Source organism: Lutra lutra, chromosome 17, assembly GCF_902655055.1.
Source record: "Lutra lutra chromosome 17, mLutLut1.2, whole genome shotgun sequence".
Taxonomy (NCBI): domain Eukaryota; kingdom Metazoa; phylum Chordata; class Mammalia; order Carnivora; family Mustelidae; genus Lutra; species Lutra lutra.
The window spans coordinates 17240048-17266236 of record NC_062294.1 but is presented as its reverse complement, the minus strand read 5'-3'; the positions used below and the strand labels follow the sequence as shown (position 1 = coordinate 17266236).

General features: G+C 45.4%; 1 protein-coding gene across 2 annotated transcripts in view; it reads left to right on the top strand.

The window, feature by feature from the left end:
* CDH3 (cadherin 3) overlaps window positions 1-26189 on the top strand; it is a 67557-nt gene that overhangs the window by 2772 nt on the left and 38596 nt on the right. Inside the window, exons 2-3 of one of the 2 annotated variants that reach the window (XM_047712224.1) lie at window positions 2243-2443; window positions 19729-19849. Coding sequence is in view for 1 of the 2 variants with exons in the window: in XM_047712223.1 (XP_047568179.1) it covers window positions 19479-19532; window positions 19729-19849 (175 nt within the window). In the remaining variant the exon portion in view is untranslated. Of the gene's footprint in view, window positions 1-2242; window positions 2444-19227; window positions 19533-19728; window positions 19850-26189 lie in introns of those variants that run through there. The other variant, XM_047712223.1, reaches the window with a different exon arrangement.

The following is a 26189-nucleotide window of genomic DNA, read 5'->3' as shown; positions in this document are numbered from 1 at the left end:
AAAATAATTGCCATTAGTTGTCCCAGGATTGCAGAAGCCTTTCACCAACAGATAATCTATTAATGTAATACACTACATGGCATGGTTAAAAGAGAAAAATCTGATCACCTCAATAACCCCAGAAAAAAGTAGGTGATAAAATTAATAGTCATTTATGATTAAGCATTAATAAATACAAATTAAAGAGAAATTCTTGTGCCTGATAATACACATATCAAACAGCATACATAATGGTGAAATAATAGAATTATTCCCAGACTAGGAACAAGACAAGGATGCTGGCTGATACTTGTAATGTTTGATATTGTAATGGTACCCAGTTGATTTTCAATAATGATCCCAAGACAACCCGATAGGGAGAGAGGAGTCTTTTCAGCAAATGGTATTGGATATCCAAGGAAATGAGGCTGGACCCTTACCTCACACCATATTTAAGAATGAACTAAAATTGGATCAAAGACCTACATGTAAGAGCTAAAATTGTAAAACTTTTAGAAGAAAACATGAGTGTAACTTTTCATAACCTAGGTTTAAGTAATGATTTCTTGGATATGACACTAAAAGCATGAGCAATCAAAGAAAAAATAGATAATTTGGACTTCATGAATATAAAAACTTCTGTGTTTTAAAGGATACTGTTGAGAAAGTGAAAAGACAACCCACAGAATGGGAAAAAAAGTATCTGCACATCATATATTTGACTGGGGTCTAATACCCAGAATATATAAAGAACTCTTACAGGGGCCCCTGGTTGGCTCAGTTGGTTAAGCATCTGCCCTCAGCTCAGATCATGATCCCAGAGTCCTGGGATCGAGCCCCACATTGGGCTCCTTGCTCAGTGGGGAGCCTGCTTTTCCCTCTTCCTCTGCCTGCTTCTGCTTCTCCCTTTGCCTCTGCCTGCTGCTCCCCCTGCTTTGCTCTCTCTCTGTCAAATAAATAAATAAAATCTTAAAGGAAAAAAGAACTCTTAAAATTCAACAATAAAAAGACAACCCATTCTAAAAGTGGACAAAGGATTTCAGTAGACCTTTCTCCAAAGAAGACATGCCAATGGCCAATAAACGCATGAAAAAATGCTCCACATCATTAATCATTAGAGAAATGCAAATCAAAATCACAACAAAATAGCACTTTACACTCACTAGAATGGCTATAATTTTTTTAATGGAAAATAGCAAGTGTTGGCAAAGATTTGGAGAAATTGGAAACCTCATGAATTGTTGGTAGAAACGTAAAATGGTTCAGCCACTGTGGAAACTAGTTTGGCACTTCCTCAAAAAGTTAAACATAGAATTACTGTATGACCCAGCAATTCTACTCTAAGGTATATATCCCAGAGAAGAGAAAATGTGTGTTTGTACAAAAACTTGTGCATGAACATTCATAATAGTATTATTCATAACAGCTAAAAAGCAGAAACAACATAAATGTCTATCAGATGATGAATAGATAAACAAATTGTGGTTAATCAATACAGTGGAATATTATTCAGCCATAAAAAAGGAATGAAGTAATGATACATGCTACAATGTAGATGAACCTGAAAACCTTATGCCAAGTTTAAGAAGCCAGATACAAAACATCACATGTTATATGATTCCATTTATATGAAATGCTCAAAATAGTTAAATCTATAGGTGTTTGCCAGGGGCTAAGGAGGAGGGAAGTGAAGATTGACTACTAATGAGTTAGGAGGGTCCTTTTGGGTTAAAGAAATGTCCTGGAATTAGATCATAGTGATGGTTGCACAACCTAAAAAGTCTTGAATACACCCTTTTAAAATGGTGAATTTTATGATATATGGATTATATTGCAATAAAAAATCTTTGAGTAACTAAAAAAACTCAAGTTGGAAAACCCAGTTCTGACAATTCTACTCCTTGGTACACACTTTAGAGACACACACACTGCCTATATAGCAGGGGTATATATAAGGATGGCTACTTTAGTAGATTTTTTTTTAAGATTTTATTTATTTATCTGACAGAAAGAGTCACAGCAAGAGAGGGAACACAAGCAGGGGGAGTGGGAGAGGGAGAAGCAAGTTTCCCACTGAGCAAGGAACCTGATGCAGGGCTCGATCTCAGGACCGAAGGCAGACGCTTAATTACTGAGCCACCCAGGCACCCTAACTATAATAGATTAAAGGTGGCCACAAATTCTTTGCATGCCCTCCCATCTAAGATGGGGTCTGTTTTCCCACCGTTTGAATCGAAGCTGATTTTGTGACTTTCTTTAACAGAAAGAATGCAGCAGAAGGGGCTGTTGCCAAGACCTTACCGCTTCTGCTCTCACTCTCTTGGAACATATCCACCACCTTCTGAAGAAGTCCAGCTGGAAGAGAAGGCCAGAAATCCCAGCTGAGGCTCCAGACATATGAATGAAGCCATCGTAGGCCAACCAGCCAAGCTGCCAGATGACCACAGCTACTGAGTGAGTCCAGGTAAGATCAGAAGACCCATCTTGTCAACCCACAGAATCATGAGAAATAACAGTTATTGTTTTAAACCACTACATTTTGGGGATGGTTTGTTACCAGCAATAGTTAATTTATACAGTACTGGGTCCACTTGCCTGAAACATTAAAGCTTGGGAAGCCACCCAAGGACAGGCTGGATGGTGCAATAAAGAGGACCCTGAACTTTGGTCGCAGACTTGGGCCCCAAATCCTACCCTGTCACTTAGCAGCTGTGTGACAATGAGAAATTTGATTTATCCCTATGTCCTCCTAGGTGAAGAATTCAAGGGGACTCGTAGATCCTTTCTGAGGACTTGGGATCCTTTCTGGTAGAGAGGCATCCTATTAAGTGTTGGCTCTTGGTATCCCATAGCCACCAGCAAAATGTGGTCTATGCATGTGCTGGAGGAGGAGTAAGTTCATGTATATCAGATCAGACAATTCTTTTTTTTTTTTTTTAAGATTTTTATTTATTTATTTGACAGACAGAGATCACAAGTAGGCAGAGAGGCAGGCAGAGAGAGAGGAGGGAAGCAGGCTCTCCGCTGAGCAGAGAGCCCGATGCGGGGCTCGATCCCAGGACCCTGAGATCATGACCTGAGCTGAAGACAGAGGCTTTAACCCACTGAGCCACCCAGGCGCCCCAGATCAGACAATTCTTAAAAATAAGATTGTATAGAAAAAGCAAGTTGTCATGCTGGTACAATTATGTAAAAGTATTTTTAAGTGTAGGGAGGAGCACATAAACCACCTCGGAGAGTTTGCCTCTTTGAAGGTAAAGATAGGAATGGATTTCTAAGTAGATATCAAGTATTTTTTTTACTTTAATCACAATGTTCTTATTTCTTATACAAAAATGACACTGGTTGCATCCTTTTCGGAGCAAAAGCTAAAACTCAACATTGGTTAATTTGGCTCGGTGGAATGTTTTTTTCTTCCTTGTCTTTTACTTCTACCCCTACACCACAAATTCCTGTAATTAATTTAATTACAATGGTTCCAAATTCTTCCTTCCTGCATTCAGCTTGGGGACCTGGCCTTCTCCAGCCAGCCCTGACACCTGTCTGGTCACAGGCAGGCCCAACCGGGTGTGCACAGCCCCTGGTAGCACTCTCCAGGGTCTCCCAGCTTGGGCCCACCCATGCCCACAGATGTCTGTATCCTTGCCAGAGTTTCACATCTCTGACTTTGATCCTCAACGTGCTTGGGGAATATCAACTCATTAGTTTCACTTGTCTGAATATAAAGGGCTTTTCCATTCTACAACTCCTCCCGCAAAGGGCCCTGACACCCTCCTACCAGCAGCTGAGGGTAAACCTCAGGGAGGGGCATTTGTACAGAAGATATCTGGAAAAGGGAAAACAACAGAGGCACAGGCCCCAGGCGATTTCCTTTCGTGGCAGATGCCAAATGGAGGACTATATCAGACTCTTTAAATTTTTAAAGACTTATGGGTGATGTTTTGTCTTGCTGTCCCTGTTTTAGTGAATTGGTTCTGGTGTCCTTAACTATTGTGTATGAGGGTGTGAGAGCAAAGACCCACAAAATACAGATTAGTAGCTAGGGGGAGGCTTGGAATCAGGATACCCACTCCTGGATGCTCCTGTTTGGACACGTCTCTCTTCTCAGTCTAGGGCTTAACATCCAAAGGGAGATCCTGATGTTCTTTCTGGTTTTCATTGATAAGTTCTAGATTAGACACTCTGGAAAATTGGAGTTCAAATAAGACTGGTTTTTTTTTTTTTTCAAAGACTTTATTTTTAAGTAATCTCTATCCCCAATGTGGGGTTCAAATTCACAACCCCAAGATCAAGAACCAACTGGACCAGACAGGTGCCCTGGATAGGACCTTTTTTTTTTTTAATTTTATTTTTTTAAAGATTTTTAAAAATTTATTTGAGAGAGAATGAAAGAACAAGTATGAAGGGGGAAGGTCAAAAGGTCGAAGCAGACCCCCTGCTGAGATGGGAGGCCCATGTGGGACTTGATCCCGGGGCTCCAGGATCATGACCTGAGCTGAAGGCAGTTGCTCAACTAACGAGCCACCCAGGGGCCCTAGGACTTGGTTTTTTAACTCATAAATAACACATGTTCTTTGTAGAAAACTAATAAGAAAAAAAGAAAAAAGAGAGAGTACCTATGATGCACTAGCACTGTGCTAGGCACTAGGAATATTATGAGGCGCAAACTGTTGATTCCATGAGGACTTTGCTATGTTTGAAGGCTGACCCTGGCCTCCTTGGTAGAAAAGTCTTGAGTTTGGGACATCTGGGTGGCTCCATGGGTTAAGCATCTGCCTTCAGGGAAGTGGGGACCCTGCTTCTCCTTCTGCCTGTTTGTACATGCTCACTCTCTCTCTCTCTCTTTCTCTCTGACAAATAAATAAATAAAATCTTAAAGGAAGGAAGGAAGGAAGGAAAAGAAAGAAAGAAAACTCTTTCGCTTAAACTGCGTGATACACTGGTATATACCTATGCAAAAATTATTCGAGCTCTACATTTAAGATCTGCTCACTCAACCAAGCATAAGTTATTTCTCAACGACAAAAGAAAAGAAATGTTCTAGGAAGTGTTTCTCAGAATATAATCCCAGTATTAGGTTGTTTTAAATCACATGGACCATAACCAAAAAAATTGTTTTTTCTTTGAAATTCCAACTGAGCCATCCAGACACCCCTAAAATTGAGTTAATTTTAAGACTAATTTTAAGGGGTGCCTGGATGGCTCAGTCGTTAAGCATCTGACTTTGGCTCAAGTCATGATCCTAGGATCCTGGGATTGAGCCCCACATTGGGTTCCCTGCTCAGTGGGAAGCCTGCTTCTCACTCTCCACTCCCCCTGCTTGTGTTCCCTCTCTCACTGTCTCTCTGTCAAATAAGTAAATAAAATCTTTTTAAAAAATAAGACGAATTTTAAATTTAGAGTACCTGTGGTGTAAGGATGGGGCAGAAACAAAGACATTTCTTCAATGACTGAAGTTTGGAGAACATGACTCTAGTAAATTCTATCTAAAAAAACAAACCCTCACTTGTCTCCACACACACCAGCAGCTACACCCCCGCTGAAGGAAAACTTGAAAATAATTGTCTGTACATGCTTCCTCACCTCTAATTTACCGTTCTGTCTAATCCAATCTAGTTTCTGGTGTGATTCTCTCATGAAACTGTGCTTCCAATGACCTCAAACAGCCAAATTCAATGGACATATCCCTGACCACACCTTTCATGGCCTCCCAGCATCTTTTTTTATAAAGATTTTTTTTTTTTTATTTGACAGATAGAGATCACAGGTAGGCAGCGAGGCAGGCAGAGAGAGAGAGGAGGAAGCGGGCTCCCTGCCAAGCAGAGAGCCCGATGTGGGGCTCGATCCCAGAACCCTGGGATCATGACCTGAGCTGAAGGCAGAGGCTTTAACCCACTGAGCCAGCCACGCGCCCCCTCCCAGCATCTTTGACCGAGCTGGTCACCTCCTCTTTTTGGAAACACTTTCTTTTGTGGACTTCAATCTTCTGGTTTTCCTTTTATCTCTCTTAGTCTCTCCTCTTCTGCCCAGTCTTCAAATGTCAGAGCATATCAGGGCTAATCTATTGTGTTTAAGTATCATCTCTTTGGAGATACCCACCCATGGTCCATGGTGAACTCAGTATCTGCGTCTGCCTAGCTCCAACTTCCCAATCCAGATGGAACTCTTGATTCCTCCTGCACCTGATTCTTCCTCCATAAATAGCACCATCGCCTCCTCCTCTTCATCCTCAAGACCAGTCTATCATCCATTCTTGTCAATTTCACCTGGAAGCTCTATCGGAAATCTGACCACTCTACTCCATCTTCTCCTATGGTCCCAGCAAGCTTGTCCTCTCTTTTCTGGGCCTAGCACCAGCCTCCTCTCTTGTCCCTTACTTTCATTCCTCCTATCCCCAATTCATTTTCACACGGGAGCTAGAAGGATTGTTACAAAATATAAATCAGCTCATATTCCTCCTCTGTTTAGTAGCTTTATTTATTTATTTTTTTTTTTGGTCATGGAATAGAAGACCAGTTTCTATAGTTGCAGAGCCCTATATGATCTGGCTCTCACCTACTTCTCCAGTCTTACCTCATCTCTCTCTCTCTGACTCATTCTACTTCTGCCACAACTGTCTACTTTGTTCCTGGTTTCTAGAAGTTGCTTACCTCAGCAAAGGTATTTGCACATGCTGTTCCTTCTGCCTGGAATACTTTCTCCCAACTTTTCCATGACTGGCTTCTTTTCAACCTTCAGGTCTTAGCTTCAGTGTTGCCTTCTTAGAATATCTGTCCTGACCATTCCCCAGAGACTATCTTGTTACTTTATTCCCATCTTAGCTCACTCTTTCATTCTTTCTTAAGGATTTTATTTCTTTATTTGACAGAGAGATATTAGCAGAGGCAAAGAGAGAAGCATGGAGAAGGGAGCCCGATGCAGGACTCAATCCCAGGACTCTGGGATCATGACCTGAGCCAAAGGCCAATGCTTAACTGACTGAGCCACCCAAGACTTGGCAGTTTTAAATGATCAGTCTGACAGTAATGCAGAAAACAGGTTGGAGGGAGACTAAAAAAGGCTATTGCAGTGGTCCAGGAGAGTGGTAATAGAATAAGATGCGCAAAGCGTTTAGCATTTAATGATATGGAAAAAGAGAGAGTTACTATTACTAATAAAGCAGGCAAGCAAGGGCTGCTTGAACTAATGACTAAGCAAAGTTCAGAGTCCAGAGATAGATTTGTGTATCCTCTGGAATTTTTGAGCCTCCAATATCCTCTTCCAGTGAAATGCTAGAATTTCTTACCCTTGTTAGCTTTTTTGAGCTGAAGTCTGATAGTTTATTCTTCATTCGTATTTGCATCTTCTCACTTGTGTTCCTCCTCATCACCATCAGCTGGGAGAGGAGAATTTCACAGAGCTTCTAACACTTATCCTATGTGATCTGATAAGTCACCTTGTCTCTCTGAACTCAGTTTTATTTTCTGTAAAACGAGGATCCTAGTACCTATTCTGTCCATTGTGGGGATCAGGGAATAATGGTACAGAAAACATTTTCAAAATTCAAGAAAAATATTATTATTATTTCATTCAATAAATATTTATTAAGCTTCTACTGTGTGCCAGGCACTGTCGTTGGTGCTGGGAATATAGCAATGGGGAATGGGGAGGAGACAAAAATCCAACCCTTATGGGGTTGGTTATTACAAACTCCATTTAGATTCTGGGCTTTTTGGATTTTGATCATATTTTCCAAATTGTCAGATTACCTTAGGCCCCTGTTAAAAAGTATGAATTCTTGGCCCAACCACAGTCTTGGTCAGAATGGGGAAGGTTAGAATAGAGGAAGGATTAACGAACTTATTCAGAAAGGACTGAAAATAAGACTAAGTGGATGAAACTGCCTCTTTTTTTCCTTTCCAAACACTGATCAGCCGCTCAGCAATCCTGCACATGTCTGTTTACACGCTGAATTTTCCAAAACATTTCTAATAATAAGTGGCTTCAGATGGCTCCTAGGGAAAACGAGTCCAAACATTAGAAACCAGCCATGTGACCTTGAAGTTGCTGTCCTTGGCAGTGTTCTTGTCTCCTATAGAGTTTGCTGTGCAACCATGGGCAGGTCACTTTACTGATCTGGATCTACGCATCCTCATCACCAAAACAAGGTCAGGGTTTTCTGAATACCAGTTCATGGAGGGGTGCTGGGTTAGTTGCATCAGAATCACCTGGGAAGCTTTTAAATATCCAGATTTCTGGGCCCCAGGGACTGGCAGGTCTGATTCAGTAGGGCTAGGATGGTGTCCATCACCTGCTGTAACTTTAATTGGCTTCCTGGACAATTTTTTTCTTCATTGTAGCATTTTTTTTTTTTAAGATTTTATTTATTTGACAGAGATCACAAATAGGCAGAGAGGCAGGCAGAGAGAGAGGAGGAAGAAGGCTCCCTGCTGAGCAGAGAGCCTGATGTGGAGCTTGATCCCAGGACCCTGGAATCATGACTTGAACCAAAGGCAGAGGCTTTAACCCACTGAGCCACCCAGGTGCCCCCATTGTAGCATTTTTTTTTTTAAAGATTTTATTTATTTATTTATTTGACAGAAAGAGATCACAAGCAGGCAGAGAGGCAGGCAGAGAGAGAGGAGGAAGCAGGCTCCCCGCTGAGCAGAGAGCCTGATGTGGGGCTCGATCCCAGGACCCTGAGATCATGACCTGAGCCGAAGGCAGCGGCCCAACCCACTGAGCCACCCAGGCGCCCCATTGTAGCATTTTTTTTTAATTTTTTTTTTAAAGATTTTATTTATTTATTTGACAGAGAGAGATCACAAGTAGAGGGAGAGGAAGGCAGAGAGAGAGAGAGGGAAGCAGGCTTCTTGCTGAGCAGAGAGCCCGATGTGGGACTCGATCCCAGGACCCTGAGATCATGACCTGAGCCGAAGGCAGCGGCTTAACCCACTGAGCCACCCAGGCGCCCTGCCATTGTAGCATTTTTAATAATATCCTTAAGTTTAAAATTACCCAGTCCGGGCACCTGGGTGGCTCAGTGGGTTAAGCCGCTGCCTTCGGCTCAGGTCATGATCTCAGGGTCCTGGGATCGAGTCCCGCATCGGGCTCTCCGCTCAGCGGGGAGCCTGCTTCCTCCTCTCTCTCTCTGCTTGCCTCTCTGTCTACTTGTGATCTCTCTCTGTCAAATAAATAAATAAAATCTTTAAAAAAAATAAAATAAAATAAAATTACCCAGTCCTACAGGAGGAAAAGGGTTAACAAATGTTGATCTAACAGTAGACATCAGAAATTATATTTATGACGAATTTTTTTTGTTTTTAGATTTTATTTATTTATTTGACAAAGAGATAGCACAAGCAGGCAGAGCGGCAGGCAGAGGGGGAAGCAAACTCCCCACTGAGCAGGGAGCTTGACACGGGGCTCAATCCCAGAACCCGAGGATCATGACCTGAGCCAAAGGCAGTCGCTTAACTGACTGAGCCACCCAGGCGCCTTATGTTGAATCTTTAGTAACACTAAATATCCTTTTTTTTGTTAAGTAAAAAAAAGTTAGATATAATAATTTTACAAGTTTTTTTTAAGGTTTTATTTACTTATTTGACAGAGAGAGAGAGAGAGAGGCAGTGAGAGAGGGAACATAAGCAGGGGGAGTGGGAGAGGGAGAAGTAGACTCCCCTGCTGAGCAGGGAGTCCAATGCAGGGCTCGATCCCAGGATCCCAGGATCATGACCTGAGCCAACGGCAGACACTTAACAACTGAGCCACCCAGGTGCCCCTATTTTTATAAGATTTAAAACTATGTTGTTTTACTTAAAATGTTTAATTTTAATTTTGTTTCATATGTTTACAATCATAAACTATATAAAAGAATATGGTACTTTCGAAATGTTACTTTTTTTCTGACTCATTTTAGGGGAAAAAATTAACTCTTCACAAACATCTTGAAAACAGTGTCTTTTTCTTTGCTAAATGCCATTTTACAAACTGGATCTTTCTTGACATGTATACACACAGAAGAGTATAAAACCATGGATTTATTGCTCCATAAATTTCCTCTAAGTGAGCACAGACATGTATACACCACCCAGAACAAGAAATCAAACATTGCTGGCATCTCCTGGGCAATTTCTGATATGCATCCAGATTTGGGGTGTTGCTTAGAGTAGATGAAACTCTAAGTGCCTCAGTTTTGTAAGATGTAAATTTAAACTATTATCTGTAAAATATAATCATTCCTCAGATGGTGGAATTGAGTAAGTTAATTTATGTAATGTATCTAGAACACTGTCTCACCCATAGCAAGTACTGTGTTTTAACTCTCCTATCAATCAACATCCAATACGGAAAGCAAAACCACCGTGAGTCTTTGGAGGGAACTTAATGCAGAGGGGACGGAGAGGCTGAGAAGTCAAATAGGGGACAGTGATGCAACCTATAGATAAGGCAGCAAAAAGTCATCCACCACTTAGCAGGAAGAAGAGAGGGGAAAGGTGGTGTTACTAGAACCTGGACCCACAGCTGGAGCTATAGACAAGACCCAGCCATTGCCAAGACACTGATGCAGGAGAATAAATACCCTGGCTTTTTCATTGTCCTGCCTCCAATCTTCCTAGTGCTTCCCATTGACTGATCCCAACAGGAAGTCCTCTCTCAAGTGAGCCTGGGAAACCTAATCCGAGGGTCACCAGTGCCTCTCAGGGGAAGGATGAAGAATGCCTTTGAAGACAGATTATTGTTATGTTGTTGTTGTTGTTGTTGTTGTTGTTGTTTTCTTCAAGGCCCTTTTCCAGCCCTATAGTACTCAAAGTTTCTAGACCCTAGCCAACCACGGGTCTTCAGGGTTTTGTGAGTGCTTATTGATTAATTGATTCTGTGTGCTCATTGTACACACATACGTAAATGCTTGGCTGCTGGTCTTTGGAAACTGACAGCTCAGGCCTTGGCAGAAATTCACTGATGCTAAAGGCAGCACAGCCCCTCCCAAGACTCAAGGAAAGGGAAGGTATATGGATCAGGTTTCTTGCTGGGGTCAGCTGCCTCAGCACCTTGCAGTCTTCAGAAGTGATAGATGGAAGGAGCTAGCCAGTGACATCACCAGACAAAAAGGAGGGTCCCAGAGAAATCAAGAACAAATATAAAGAAGCAAGACTATGGGGGCGCCTGGGTGGCTCAGTGGGTTAAGCCGCTGCCTTCGGCTCAGGTCATGATCTCAGGGTCCTGGGATCGAGTCCCGCATCGGGCTCTCTGCTCAGCAGGGAGCCTGCTCCCTCCTCTCTCTCCGCCTGCCTCTCTCTCTACTTGTGATCTCTCTCTGTCAAATAAATAAATAAAATCTTTAAAAAAAAAAAAGAAGCAAGACTATGGAATCATTTGTGCAGAGCGCTGGGCAGTGGAGGGGAGGGACAGGAAATAGGACCCCACCCAGTTTTAAGGCTCCTTCCTAGAAAAAGACTGCAAAATACTCGCTTGTCTTTGGGACACATCCCCCTAAGTGTGCTGTGTGGGAGGGGAGATCTGGGAATTTTGCTACCGAAAATGGGCAGAAAAGCTCTTTCTAAATGTTTCTTGCAGAACCCAGAATTTAACCTTGAATCAGGGGTAAACATGTTTATTTTAAGAGGTTTTTAAGAGAAAGGATCGGATACTATGGAATTCTTCCTAATATACCAAAGACCTGCTTCACAAACTCATTCTTCCAGCAAATATTGACAGATAGCAGCTTGGCAACTGGTTCAGACAGTGAGTTTTGGAGTGAGGCAGAACTGGGCTACACTGTGGCTTTGCTTCTGCCTTAGTGTGTGGTCTTGGGCAAGGGACTTACCCTGTTTTCTCATCAGTGAAAAGTAATAATATGAATGACTGTGTAGAGTTGTGAGGATTCGAATGAGTTCATGCATGAAAAGTAATTAGTACAGAATCTGAACCTGGTGTGTGCTCAGGAAATGGTAGTAGTTGATTTTATTATGACTTGTATTATTTGTATGATTCTTTGCTAAATACTTAGCCCTATGTTAGCTCATTGGATCTCTCCTCAGCTCTGTGAGGTGCATCAGGCAACCCACACGAGTTTTGCTTCTACTACGAATCTAGCACCCTGTCAGATGCTTATAAGTTGCATCTTGTTGATTTCATCCATTCAATAGATATTTGAGTATTTTATGTTAGGCTGTGTTTTTTTTTTTTTTAAGATTTTATTTATTTATTTATTTATTTATTTAACAGAGACGGAGATTACAAGTAGGCAGAGAGCCAGGCAGAGGGGGAGGGGGAAGCAGGATCCTTGCTGAGCAGAGAGACCGATTCGGGGCTCGATCCCAGGATGCTGAGATCACAACCCAAGCCAAAGGCAGAGGCCCAACCCACTGATCCAAACAGGCGCCCCTATGCTAGGCTGTTCTATGCACTGTGAACAAAGCAGGTAAAAACTATCTTTCATTGAGGAAATCCTCAATGAAAGGAGAGGGACAATTAATACAATTTAACACTTATGTTTATCATGTTCTAAAGTGGGTTTTTTTGGTTTTTTTGTTTTTTTTTTTTTAAGATTATTTATTTATTTATTTGACAGAGAGAGAGATCACAAGTAGACGGAGAGGCAGGCAGAGAGAGAGAGAGAGGGAAGCAGGCTTCTTGCTGAGCAGAGAGCCCGATGCGGGACTCGATCCCAGGACCCTGAGATCATGACCTGAGCCGAAGGCAGCGGCTTAACCCACTGAGCCACCCAGGTGCCCGATGTTCTAAAGTGTTTTACAAAAATAGTGACATAACCTATGTGAAGGTGTTACTATATTTATCCCATCTTATAGATGAGAATATTGGAGCACAAGAGAGTAGAAAGTCACCTGCCTAAGTTCTCATATATCAGAAGAACTGGATTCAGGATTTATTTATTAATTTTTTAAAAGATTTTATTTATTTATTTGGGAGAAAGAGCATAAGCAGAAGGAGCTGCAGAGGGAGAGGGAGAGGGAGAAGCAGACTTCCCGCTGAGCAGAGACCTTGACATAGGGCTTGATCTTAAGACCCTGAGATCATGACCTGAGCTGAAGGAAGACACCCAACCGACTGAGCCACCCAGGCACCCCTGGATTCAGGATTTAAAGCCAGACAGTGGGACTTTGGAGTCCTTGTCCTTTATTTTTCTTTTTTTAAGATTTTGTTTGTCAGAGAGTGAGAGAGAGAGAGAGCAAGTAGGAAGGCTCCCAGCTGAGCAAGGAGCCAACGAAGGGCCCCATCCCAGAGCACCGGGATTATGATCTGAGCCGAAGGCAGATGCTTAACGACTTGGGCTACCCAGGCATCCCTCAGATTTTTAAGATTTTATTTATTTCAGAGAGAACAAGCCTGAGTGTTAGGTAAGGGCAGAGAGAGAAGCAGACTCCCTGCTGAGCTAATGCCAGGCTCAATCCCATGACCCTGGGACCCAAGCTGAAGGCAGATGCCCAACTGATTGAGCCACACAGGTGCCCCAGATTTTTAAATTTATTTACTTGAGAGAGAGACAGAGAGAACACAAGCAGGGGGAGGAATAGTGGGAGAGGGAGAAGCGAGTCCCTGCTGAGCAGGGAGACTGTCATGGAGCTTGATCCCAGGACCCTGAGATCATGACCTGAGCCGAAGTCAGGGGCTTAACTGATTGAGCCACTCAGGTGCCCCCCTTCCCCCCCCCCTTTTTTAAAGTAGGCTCCACACCCAAAATGGAATCCAGTACAGGGCATGAACTCATGACCCTGGGCACTTCCTTGCAAGGGCAAACAGACCCCAAGAGTCGATGGGCATGTCTCTGAAGAGAGTCACATGTGCAGGGTACTAGGAGCATCAGCTCACAGAAGCTGAGAAAGGGGAGCTCAGAAAACTTTAAAGGGATCCCAGGGAGGGTCTGAGCAGTACCCTGATAGTGTTACTACACATACCTTCCCAAACTCAAGAAATGGCATTGCTATCCTGCTGGTTGCTGAGGCCCCAAAGGCTGGAGTCATCCTTGACCTACTCTTTCTCTCGCACCCACAGCCAATCCTTTGGGTAGTAGTATTGTTGGCAATATCTTTATTTAAAAAAATTTTTTTTTAAAGATTTTATTTATTTATTTATTTGAGAGAAAATTAGAGATCAAGAGAGAAAGCATGAGGGGGGGAAGGTCAGAGGGAGAAGCAGACTCTCCACCAAGCCGGGAGCCTGATGCAGGACTCGATCCCGGGACTCCAGGATCATGACCTGAGCCGAAGGCAGTTGCTTAACCAACTGAGCCACCCAGGTTCCCTAAAAAAAAATTTTGAAGTCTTCTTTATGCCCAACTTGGGCTCTATCTCCCAACCCCAGGATCAAGAGCCGCATGTTCTACTAACTGAGCCAGCCGGGCACCCTGGCAATAGTTTTAAAATACACCCAGAATCTAAAATCTAAAATCACTTTTTTAGAAACTTTTTGAAAGTCATGGTAAAATTCGTATACAGTTCAGTGGCATTAAGTACATTCACACTGTCATGCCACCATCACCACTATCTATCCACAGAACTCATTTCATCATGCAAAACTGAAACTCTGTACCTAATGAACATTTTGTTTAATTCATTCATCTGTGGATGGACATTTGGATTGCTCCTGCCTCTTGGCTATTGCAAATAATGTTGCTATGAGCATGGATGTTCAAATATCTCTGTGCGTCCCTGCTCTCAATTCTTTTGAGTATGTAACCAGAAGTGCAATTGCTATATCATCTGGAAATTCTATTTTTAATTTTTTTAGTAACCGCCATGCTGTTTTCCATGGTGGCTGCACCATTTTCCATTTCCACCCACAGTGCACAAGCGTTCCAATTTTTTAACATCCTCGCCAACACTTGTTATTTTCTGGGTGCTTTTTAATCTGATAATTTATCCCTTCTACAATGTCTACCCTAAACCAAGCTGTTTCCGCTGCTGTGTGGATGATTGCAGTAGGATCCCTGTTGACCTCCCGACTTCTACCCTCATTCCCTGTGGTCTCAAGGCCATGCCTCTGCTTACAGCCGCCAGGGTCTTCCTCCCCTCCCACTCAGTAGGTTTTTACAATGGCCTATGATGCTCTGTAAGATTTGTTCCTCACCCTCCCAACTCTGACTCATTTCCTACTTGTCACTCTACTCCAGACATTCTAGCTTTTATTTTTTTTAATTTTTTTCTGTCCCAAGTAATCCACTGCCTCAGGGCCTTTGCTTGGGTTTGTCGGCCTGGAATACTCTTTCTTTCTTTCTTTCTTTTTTTTAAAATTAATTAATTTATTTATTTATTTATTTTAAAGATTTTATTTATTTGACAGAGATCACAAGTAGGCAGAGAGGCAGACAGAGAGAGAGAGGAGGAAGCAGGCTTCCCGCTGAGCAGAGAGCCTGATGCGGGGCTCGATCCCAGGACCCTGGGATCATGACCAGAGCCGAAGGCAGAGGCTTTAACCCACTGAGCCACCCAGGCGCCCCTGGAATACTCTTTCTTCAGATATCCTTACTGTAACTTGTTTCTTCACTTCCTTGTATTGTTCAAATGTTCAAATGTATTGTTCAAATGTCCATTTCTCAGTGAGGCCTCTTGGCTTTCCCCATTGCTCGCCCACCCCTCATCCATTTTCTGTTTTCTCCATCCTGCCCTGTGACTGGAGAAATGACCCCTAGAGACCTGGGCTTTCCTGCCCACAGGCTTCTGGGTGGGTTAGGCCCATAGGAAGTGCTGCTGGGAGATGAATGGCAAAAGGAGAAAGATGTTGGGAGTTTTCCTGCATCCTACTTGCTTGCCCTGGCCAGATAGCAGCTACATTTGGGAGGGGTAGTCCTTCCTCTACTCTCCAGCTCTCCCCAACTCCCAACTTTCAGTGACATCATTTCCTCCCCTTGCCCTTCAGTCCTCAAAGTTCTAAGGCCTCTCTGTTGTTGTTGGTCCCCAGCGCCTCAATATCCCTTTTGATTCTCTGAACCCTGCCCATTCCTCTAGGCCCCCCAGTAAGACTTGAACCCTCTGGCTTGGATCCTGTCTCTTCCTGGATTCTGTTGGAAACACCTTCTGGATCACGTTATGTACAATTTCCAACCCTATCTTACATCTCGTGTTTTTTGATTTTTGTTTTTGTTAAGTTGTCTCTTTGCCCATTGCAGGCCTTCAACTCACGACCCTGAAATCAAGAGTTGCAGGCTCAGGACACCTGGGTGGCTCAGATGGTTAAGCATCTGCCTTCAGCTCTGGTCATGATCTCAGAGTCCTGGGATAGAGCCCTGTGTTGGGCTCCCTGCTCAGTAGGGTGTCTGCTTCTCCATCTGCCACTCCCCCTGCTTGTGCTCTCTCAAATGAATAAATAAATTAAAAAAAAAAAAAAAGTCACAGGATCCCACCAACTGAGCCAACCAGGCGCCCCTACTTTCTATCTCACGAATTTGCACTTCCCATTTCATCTTTGTTCATGCACACAGCACGTATTATCTAACATTTACTTACTTGGTTATTTTCCTCAACCCGGCCCCCCACCCCCGTGCTTGCGCACACACAGTCTGGGATGGATGGTCTAAGGGGGCGGGGGGGGGGGGGGCGGGAGGGGGGAGGGTTGCTTGCTTTGTTCACCATTGTATCTCTAGTGCTTGGCACATAGCAGGCTACCAGCGAGTATTTACTGAATGAATGAACGAACGAACGAAGGAGCGAGTGAGCGACAAGGGGGAGCCACGAAGACAGCAGCGTGGTCCAAGTTGAAGGCAGAAGAGCTGACTCTCAATTTCTCTTCTCCTCTCCTCGCCCCTCGCCCAGAATGCTGAATGCCCTAGAAGGAGGCGGAAATGAGCGAGTTCAACGGCTCTCCAGCCGGGTGTTTACTTAATTAGGGCTTGTATCTCGAGGCTCGTCTGTGTTTAACGGTCCACTTAATAGCTTCATCTAGTTCCGCGCGGGCTCAGTGGAACCTGCGAGGCGAGGCTAGGCAGAGCCACTGGGGCCTTCTCTGCCACGATGCGTCCCTGCACGCATAGCTAACCTCCCCACCGACAAGGAAAGCGACCCCTGCTGTAGATGGAGGCTAGCGAGGTGTGGAGCTCAGCGAGCTGCCTCTGGCTTTTCCAGTGCATCGTCCCTGGCCAACTCCCAGCCGCTGGGACCATAAGCCAGTTAACCGAGCTCTCCCTTAATACCAGATGCCAATACAAAACATCAGCGGTGAAATTGAAGGGTTACATTTCTTAGTTTGGGGAATGCGAGGGTGCTAAGGAGGACAGAAACCACTCACGAGGCAGAGGACTATTAAGCCAAGATCTTAAAGCAATACAGGCAATGTCTGGCACTTATTCTGTGTCAGGTACAGAGTTTAGCGTTTTAAATGTATTAATTAATTTAATCCTCGTTTATATGTATTAATTCATTTAATCCTAGTACTTTAGAGGACAGATGTCTTAATGCATGCAGAACTGAGCCTCAAAGAGGTTATTTCACTTGCCTGAGGCCTCAGTACTAATCATGGTGGAACACCCGTTTGAACACAGGCGGTATGGCCAGTGTTCAGCTGGAGAGAGGACTACCACTGTCCCAGCGCAAACCGTTTACCTCTTAGCCACAGGCCTAATGGGTGGAAAGATAGGCAAGCCACCAGGTTGTCCCTAAAGGACCAAAGAATCTATAATTACAGACTCCAGGCTCCTCAAAGCCCTGAATCTGAGCTGGGGAGGAGGAAGGAGAGGAACAAGGAGGTGTCAGCTTGGGTTCTCAGGGCAGCTAGGGAAAGTAGGGAGAGGCTCCAGGGAGAGGCCTCAGGGAACAGGATCTTTGGAAAGCTCAGCTTGGTGGGGAGAGGGTGTGCAGGGTAGAGGGATTGAGTCTCAGGAGGGGTTTTTTTTTTTTTAACTTTTTTTTTTTTAAGATTTTATTTGTTTGACAGAGAGAAACAGCCAGAGAGGGAACACAAGCAAGAGGAGTGGGAGAGGGAACCTGATGTGGGGCTGGATCCCAGGACCCTGGGATTGTGGCCTGAGCCAAAGACAGACGCTTAACTACTGAGCCACCCAGGTGCCCCCAGGAGGGTTTCTGTGTCTGGAGCCCACTTGTATGTCCTGAGCCCACTTGTGTGTCCTGAAGGGGAAAGCATTTCAGGTCTAAAGGGGTGCGTGGTGCCTCAGTTGTTAAGCGTCTGCTTTCAGTTCAGGTCATGATCCCATGGTCCTGGAATGGAGTCCCACACCAGGCTTCCCCTGCTGAGCAGGGACCCTGCATCTCTCTCTTCCTCTACAGCTTCCCCCCTACTTTTGCTCTGTCAAATAAATAAAATCTTTAAAAAAGTTTTTGAAAAAAGTTGGGGTGCCTGGGTGACTCAGTCAGTTCAGTGGCTGCCTGCCGCTTGGGTGGTGATCCCAGGGTTCTGGAATCGAGTCCCGCATAGGGCTTCCTGCTCAGTGGGGAGCCTGCTTCTCCCTCTCCCTCTGCTGCTCCCCTTGCTTCTGCCCTCCCACTCATGATCTCTTTCTCTCTCAAATAAATAAATAAAAATCTTAAAAAAAAAAAGTAATCCTAGCTCCTCCACCTTTCTTTCAAGAAGGGGCGGGAGTGGGGTTCGGTAGGAGAACTGTTTATGTGAGAGGCTCCCGGAAGGCCGCTCGATTAGTACGCAGTTTTCACTTACATTCAGTATTTCAGACCAATAACAGCCGCGTTTAAAAAAAAAAAAAAAAGACTTTTAAAAAGTATTTACATTTTATATAAAGTTGGGAAAGTGTCATTTGTATTTAATGGGGGAGGAGGGATCCCTGGAGATGATGACGCTAATAACCGCGGTCTACTCGCCCCCTTTGGCGCCACAACAGCCTCTGAACTCCGGGGCCTTCTTTCCTAGCCTCCAGTTGTTGGGCTGTGCAATGGAAGTAATGAGTCTTCCGCAAGTTGCCGCAAAGTCAGTAACACTGCCTCTCTGCACCTCACTGCCAGCTCCTGTGTCCTCAGCCGCCTGGCATGGGAGGTGGAGAGAGAGGCAGGGGGCACCCCCCGCTGTAGCCGGCTGTGGGGCGTCCACACTCGGCCTCCATCAAAGCTTTGGGTAACAGTGCCTTGGGGGAGTATGAATGGGGCGCCTCTGTTTCCAGTCGGGTTCAGAAGCGTCTCCACTTTTTTCTCACTGTAGCTGCAAGGCACAAAAACATTTTTCTTCGAGTGCTGCGGAGACTGAGGAGCGGGGTGGTTTTTGTTCTGTTTTTTACCTCGAACCCAGAATCTGTGAGACACAGCCTGGGTCCTTAGGGGTAGCAGTTCCGGAAACGCCCGTGGGCATTTCAGAATTGCTGCATTAACACGAATACAGGCGTGTATCGTGGGCGTCTCCACCACGCCTGCGGGGGCCCCACCTGCGAGGGGGCGGGACCTGAGGCGCCGGACCAATCAGCACCCACCTGCGCTCACCTGGCCCCCCCCCACCCCCACCCCTCTAGCGCCGGCGGGCAGAGGCGCTCAAAGGCACGGGGAAAGCTTAGCGAAGCACTGTCCTGCGGAGGCTGCCGCTTCTTCGTCCTTCGTTCTCCAGCTATGGAGCTCCCTAGTGGGCTTCTCGCATCCCTTCTCCTCGTCCTCCTCTTTCAGGTACTCCACTGGCTTGCCCCGGCCGGAGCGGTCCAGCTGGGCGGGTCCGCACGCGTCGGCGGCGTCGAGAAGAGAGAGTTGCTCGGCTACTTGCGGCCAAGGTGGCGGAGCAGAGCCCCGTGAGGAATATCGGGCCGGGTATGCAGAACCGGGCACGCCTGTGACCCAGCCGTTCCCTTTTCCCCTCTTCCCTCAGGCGCAGGTTTGCTGGCTGCTTTGCGTGGCCTCCGAGCCGTGCGGGGCGGGCTTCGGGGAAGCTGAAGTGACGCTGGTGGCTGGAGGCGCGAAGGTGGATCTGGGCCAGGCGCAGAGCAAAGGTAAGACCTTCCTCGAGGTATCCCGATGGAAACGCGGGGCCGAGGGTCGCACGTGGGCTGCTCCAGTGGTCCGCGCGAGGGGTGCCCAGGCTGGGGCGGGGGAATTTCTGGCGCCGCTGCCTCCGCCTCGGGTTTGGAGAGGGAGCGGAAAGCATCTCGGGGGTTAGCGTGGGGGTGGATGGCGGACAGAGAAGGATGGAGAGCACAGCGCCGTCTGACCTGCAACTCCTCCTTGCCCCGCTGCGGCGGCTTACCTAGACCTCCTTCGGGGTGCGGGGCGGCTGAGTTCCTCACCCAGCCTGGACGTGGGAAGCTCTCCCCCACTGGCCCCCGCAAAGGAATGCGTCGTCCACATTCCTCCCCCAACCCCCGCGCAGGTGTGGGGATGAGCGGTGCCCCGGGCAGCCCCCTTCGCCCCTCTCGGGCCCCCTTTGTGTACCGTGCTTTGTGTCTCCGACAGACAGACCGGGTCTGTTTCTCTTCTTCGCGCTCCCTTCCCCCGCCCCCCCTTCTTCCCCGGCAGCTGGAATGCACTCTTAACCCTGCCCTTCCCGGAGGGCCTGCACCCCTGCAGCCTGCGTGGAAACTGGGTCTGGCACACCTGGGGTGGGGCCATCACGCAGTGGGACACCCCCTGCCCCCCACCCCCAACTTGGGACTGGAATGTTGGGAGAGTAGGGAGGGGGTCCCAAGCGGAAGGTCTTGAGCCGAGGGTGCGGTGGATGGGAGATCAAAGAACATTTTTGATCACTTAGTATACTAGTCCCCCCACCCCCACCAAAGTTGAAAATATTGAGAGCGGGGAGTCCTTTTGGTGCGGAGAACCAGTGCGTTATGAGACCTGAGCAGCTGCGGGCTGATGGGGGCCTCTTTTACCTCCATCCAAGACGGGACAGTGGGGGTTTCTACACCCATCAAACCCAAATTCTTAAACAGAGGTGTAACCCAGGATCTTTGGGTTGGGGTTCCAGCAGATCCCTAACCTGTGAAAATTGTTTAAGAACTTAGTGTGTGCATTTTTCTGGGAAGGGGATCTACAGTTTAGGTGGCTTCCAACACAATTAAGAACCTTTGCCACCTAGCCTATTTATAATGCCTTCATCAGCATACCCCTCACCCCAGGTACAAATTACCAGTTTGAATGTAGAAGTACTAATGCCTAGGGGACTGAATGGCTCTCCTTTGTTCCTTCACAAGAGGACTGGGGTCTGGAGTCTGTGGGAGACTTTTTTTTCCCTTTTCCCAAACAACCTTGCAGATTGACAAAACAATTAACACCCTGGCTAGGCCAGGCTCCTTAAACTCTGGGCTGTAGGGAGCTAAGCAAAGGCATTAAGAGGCCATGCCTCATAAACTTTAAATTCTTGCACATGGGTTTATTACTGACTGGCTAACAAACTGCAACTCAGCCAACCTGTAAAAATGTTAACTTGGGCAGGGCCCCAACTCCAATTCCGGCTCCCTGAGGAAGCTTTATTGCTAACCAGACCTCTGCCAAATCTGTACTCCTCCCCCGCATTGTCAAGTTCTCCCGACTTCAGTCTCATGGCTTTTGAGTGTTGATTGTGCCGTATCTTTCTTACTGAAGCAAGAAATATCAAATTAACTGTCACTTCGCTAAGCTTGGGGTTGTTGGGGGGAAGCAGTGATGAGGTTTTCAATTTCACCGTCCGGTTGGCAAGTGTTTCCTGGTGATGTCAGGCATTTTAAACCTTTTGAGAAAATTCTGCTTTCTTGGATGTCTGCTTTATGGTTGTAAAAATGGTGGGTTCATGCCAGGAGCACACCTGGGTTATAAAACAAAGAGTGGGTTAATGTGCTTAACTAACCTTGAGCCTCCCTGCAACATGACTGGTTCTTACAGTAGTTCTCCTGTGAAGTAGGCTGCTGCCTGCTTTCTTAAGTAAAAGCAGGTTTCTGGGTCCAGTGGGTTCCAATAAACTGACACACCCTAACAAAAAATAACTGATATTTCTCTTCTTAGTCCTCAGCTGCTGACATCTTTCTACCTCCCCACCTCCATCCCAGCTCTGTGTCCTCAGTGCAAAGGATGGATCCAGCCATGTTGAAAGGGTTATCCTGAGGGTACATACAAACTCTCTCGAGTTTGGCCAAGCAGCCAAGTTTTCTTAGTGCGAAAGAACAATTGCCCCTCTTGTTTGCCCCTGGGTTATGAATATCACAGGTGTCTATGAAGTTGAGCTCAAAGAAATTATCTGATATAATTAATACCTTGTTTGCATGTGCACTTTGCTCTTCAAAGCACTTCCACAACTCTGAGCTTGCTTTGTCCTCCTGACACTCTCTTGAAGCTGGTAAGGTAACTATTAAACAGCTTGAGCTCTTAATCTCAGAGTTGGTACTTCAGAAAGCCTGTAACCCAGCTCTGCTGGAGGTTTCAAAGGTAGAGACAAGAAGCAGCTTAATGGATTCAATTTTGTAGGCTGAATAGCTCAGGAGCTACCTTGAGGGTCACAAACATGACTTTTCCCTTTGGGTTTAGTTCTGGACCCCATACTTCACAGGACACCCAGAAGGTATTTGCATGAATCCTGACAATCTTGGGAAGGTCTGCCTGTTTTACCCATGAAGCCTGAGTGGTTGTGGCTTCACTGGAGGCATTACTACTGGAACCGGCTGGGACTTGAGTAGAAGTTTGTGATTCCTAAGTTCTGTGACCTTTTTTACTACCAGAAAGTGGGAGGTGGAGGAAAGGAAGTGGAGTGTTGGAGCGCCAGATCCCACAGACACCAACAGCAACCCCTGTCCAAAGAGCAATTTGTCATTTATTCACTCTTATCATAAGGTTTTCCAGAAACATTCCTGTAGGGAAACTGGCTTAGATACAGTCTCTTGGTGTCCTAGTGATGGGGCTTGGGTCAAGTGATGCTGGGCTTGCCTCCACTGAGGGCAAGAGGTTAATCGAGGGAGTCAGAGCTGGAATGTTCCCCCCAGCCACCACAACTGCACAGTCTGTGGGGCTGCCTCAAGTGTGGTCTGGAAGCAAAGACAAAGAAGAGGTGGGAGGAGGGAATTTGCATGGTATTAGGACAGTGATTAAAAGTGATTGACCCAACGTGGTCATACATCCTTAATGATGGACAGTTGAGAGAGGCAGCTTAATTACAGTAAAAAATCCATTACTTCATTATGGGCCCTCAGCAGGTTCAACTCACCCTTAGTCAGTGTTTCAGTAAGATTAAAGCTAACCCACATTAGCTTTGGTAGGTAACTTCAAAGTTTCAGTAATGAATTTGACTGCGCATGAATTAACTTAGACATGAATTTGCCTATTTCAACTTGTGTAAAAATTGCCTTTTGTTTTGGGGCCTCCATTCTGGGCCATGCCCTCTATATTTTCTTCTTCCAGTAAACATATATTTAGCATCTGCATGTGTCAGGCAGTGTTCTAGAACTACAGCTAAAGCAATGGACAAAACTAAGTTCCTGCCCTTGGGGAGCTGATAATCTAATATTTTTTATGGTCATAATCATCTTGCGAAGCAGGTGGTGGTAACTCTCCTTTGCTGTGAACGGGGATAAGCAACTTGATGTAGGGTCACTGGGACCGTCAGAACTGGGCCAGGATTTTATTTTATTTTATTTTATTTTTCAGCTGTTTTTTAAAGTAATTTCTATACCCAGCATGGGGCTCAAACTCAACCTCAAGATCAGGAGTCATATGCTCTACTGACTGAGCCTCTCAGTTACCCCAAGGCCAGGATTTTAAATCCAGGGGGATTCCTCGGTGCCCAGTAAATCTGCTTCAGTAATGAATATTTGGAAACTGGGGCTAGGGCTTTGAGCCCAGCTGGCTGCCTTCCTGGCTCAGCAGTGGACTAGGGGTTGGTTGCTGAAGCCTGTTGCACATCACCATTAGCTTGTGCCTGGGGAACAGGTCCCAAACCTCTCATCTCCCCACCTCCTCACATGGCACTCTGTTCCTAGGTTACCCAGTGCAGGGTGTCCTCAACTCCCTGCCGTGGTTGAGGAAGGCATTGCTTACTGAGTTTCTAGGGCTGGAAACTATAGCTCTGCACAGCATTTGGAGGATAATGGAGGAGGAGGGAGAGGAGGACTTTCCCTGCTCAAATCAGTTGAGGCTTTAGTTCTGAGGCTGAACTGTCTCCATTCAGAGAACCACTGTTATTAAAGAATAACATATATGGAGGAAAGTGCCCAAATGATAAGTGTATAGCTCGATGATTGCCAGAGATTTGAAATACCCATGTAGCTGTACCTAGATCAAGAAACAGCATTACTGGGGAGCCTATTTGGCTCAGTCAGTTAAGCATCTAACTCTTGATCTCAGCCTAGGTCTTGATGTCAGGGTCATGAGTTCAAGTCCCATGTTGGGTTCCATGCTGGGTGTGGAGATTAGTTAAAACAAACAAACAAACAAACAAAACAGCATTACCAGCACCTCCATGCCCCTTCCTTCCCATTCTCTATCCTCCCCATCAAGAAAAGCATGGTCTTAACTTCTCATACCATAGATTAATTTGCCCATATTTGAATTTTATGTAAAAGAATCATATATCCTCTTGGGTCATTGTACCTTGTAAGATTCTTCCATATTTCTGGAGGTACTTGTAGATGAGTATCAGTGTCCTGTAGCATTCCATGATGTGATGATTCTTCTATTGATGGGTATTTGAGGAGTTTCAGATTTTTGGTTGTTATGACTAGTGCTGCTTGAAGATTATCGTTCCAGTCTTTTGATGAGGAGTCTTGGTGTACACTGTCTGTTAGGTACATACCTGGGAGCATAATTGCTAAATTAACTGAGGATTACCTGACAATCTCAGTACTAGGGCTGTGTACTGAGGAGTCAGCTTTTGTTGGTCTTGAAGGAGCGGAATCTCTTCTGGATTCTACCATCCCCTTCTCCAACAGTGTCCTCACCAGACCCCTTCTGGATTCTTGATTTTCAAGAGACAGCAAGTCTTTATTTTGTCTTTGGCTACATCCTTTGTGTTGGGAGAGAAATCCTTCCCCTTTAATTGTCCTTAAGCCAATTCTTATTATTTTCCCACCAAATAGAAAGGCAATCTGGAAATGGACGTGAATTTCTTAGGTGAGGTCTTCTTCGTGGGTCATTTTTATCCTGGACAGTGTGTGCGTGGGGAGCAGCCTCCTCAAATGGACAATGTGGTCAAGTCCAGCTCCTCTCTCATTATGGAGGCAATGAGGTGTCTGAGACCCAAGGACAAGTTGACTAGTCATGAAGCCAACAAATGTCAGAGTACCTACTGGGTGTGAGATGTTCAGAGACGACAAAGACTCATAGCTCGTTAATGTCCGTGAACTCCCCAACTAGAGGAGGAAGCAGATCAGCCACCATGAATTTTAATTGTGAATCTGACTTTGAACAGATATTTACTGAGCACCTACCACGTGCCAGATACTATTGTTCTAAGTTCTTCAGTTATGTTGGTGAGCAAAACATGCCCAGAACCCAGTCTTCATGGGCCATTTACCTGCTGGTGGAGGAAGACAAAATAAGTTGTGTATGTATGTGTATAATGTAGTATATATAACACAGTATATATAATAAGTGTATAGATACTATATAGTATATATATAGTTCTATATATATATATAGTACTATATATATAATATATAACATGTTGTATATTCACATGATCTGAGTGGGAGGTAGAGAGAAAAAAATATGGAAGCACATAGGAGGGCTGCCAACATATTCTTAGGGGGACTTGAAGGAAGTGATGTCCAAGCTGAAGGCTGGGGAAGATTTATGCAAGGGGGTTGGGGCCGGGGAGTTAGCAAAGGGGTATTCCTGGCAAGGGAACAGTATGGGGGCCAGGAACTTAAATATGTTTAGTCTGGTTGGACTATGGAGTATAAGGTGGGAAGAGGCAAAAGGCAGGGTCCAGTCTAGCTTGGAATTTGTCCCAGCCCATCAGAGAGGCAGTAAGGTGTTTGGGAAGGGCAGATGGGGCTGAAGTCCCAAGTATGCTCTCCTGGAGGCCAGCATCTCTGAAGTCTCCTCTGGAACCAGGACCCTGGGCTCCCCTCCAGCATCCCCCCTTCTTGCCTCCCCTTCCCAGCTTTCCCCAGACCCAAGAATGTTGTCTCAGTTCAATTTTCCCCCTCATTTCATTTACTTACCTGTCATTGCCAGGCAGCGGGCCTACCCGTCAAAGAAGGGCTTCCAAACAAACAACAACAATAACAAAACAACCTAAATACCATTTACCAAGAGCTTACTGAGTTCTAGAGACTACACTATGTACTTTATGTAATAAGCCCTTTTAATCCTCCTAAAAGCCACCCCTCCCCACCGTGGGGGGATGGGTGTTGAATTGGCTTCATTTAA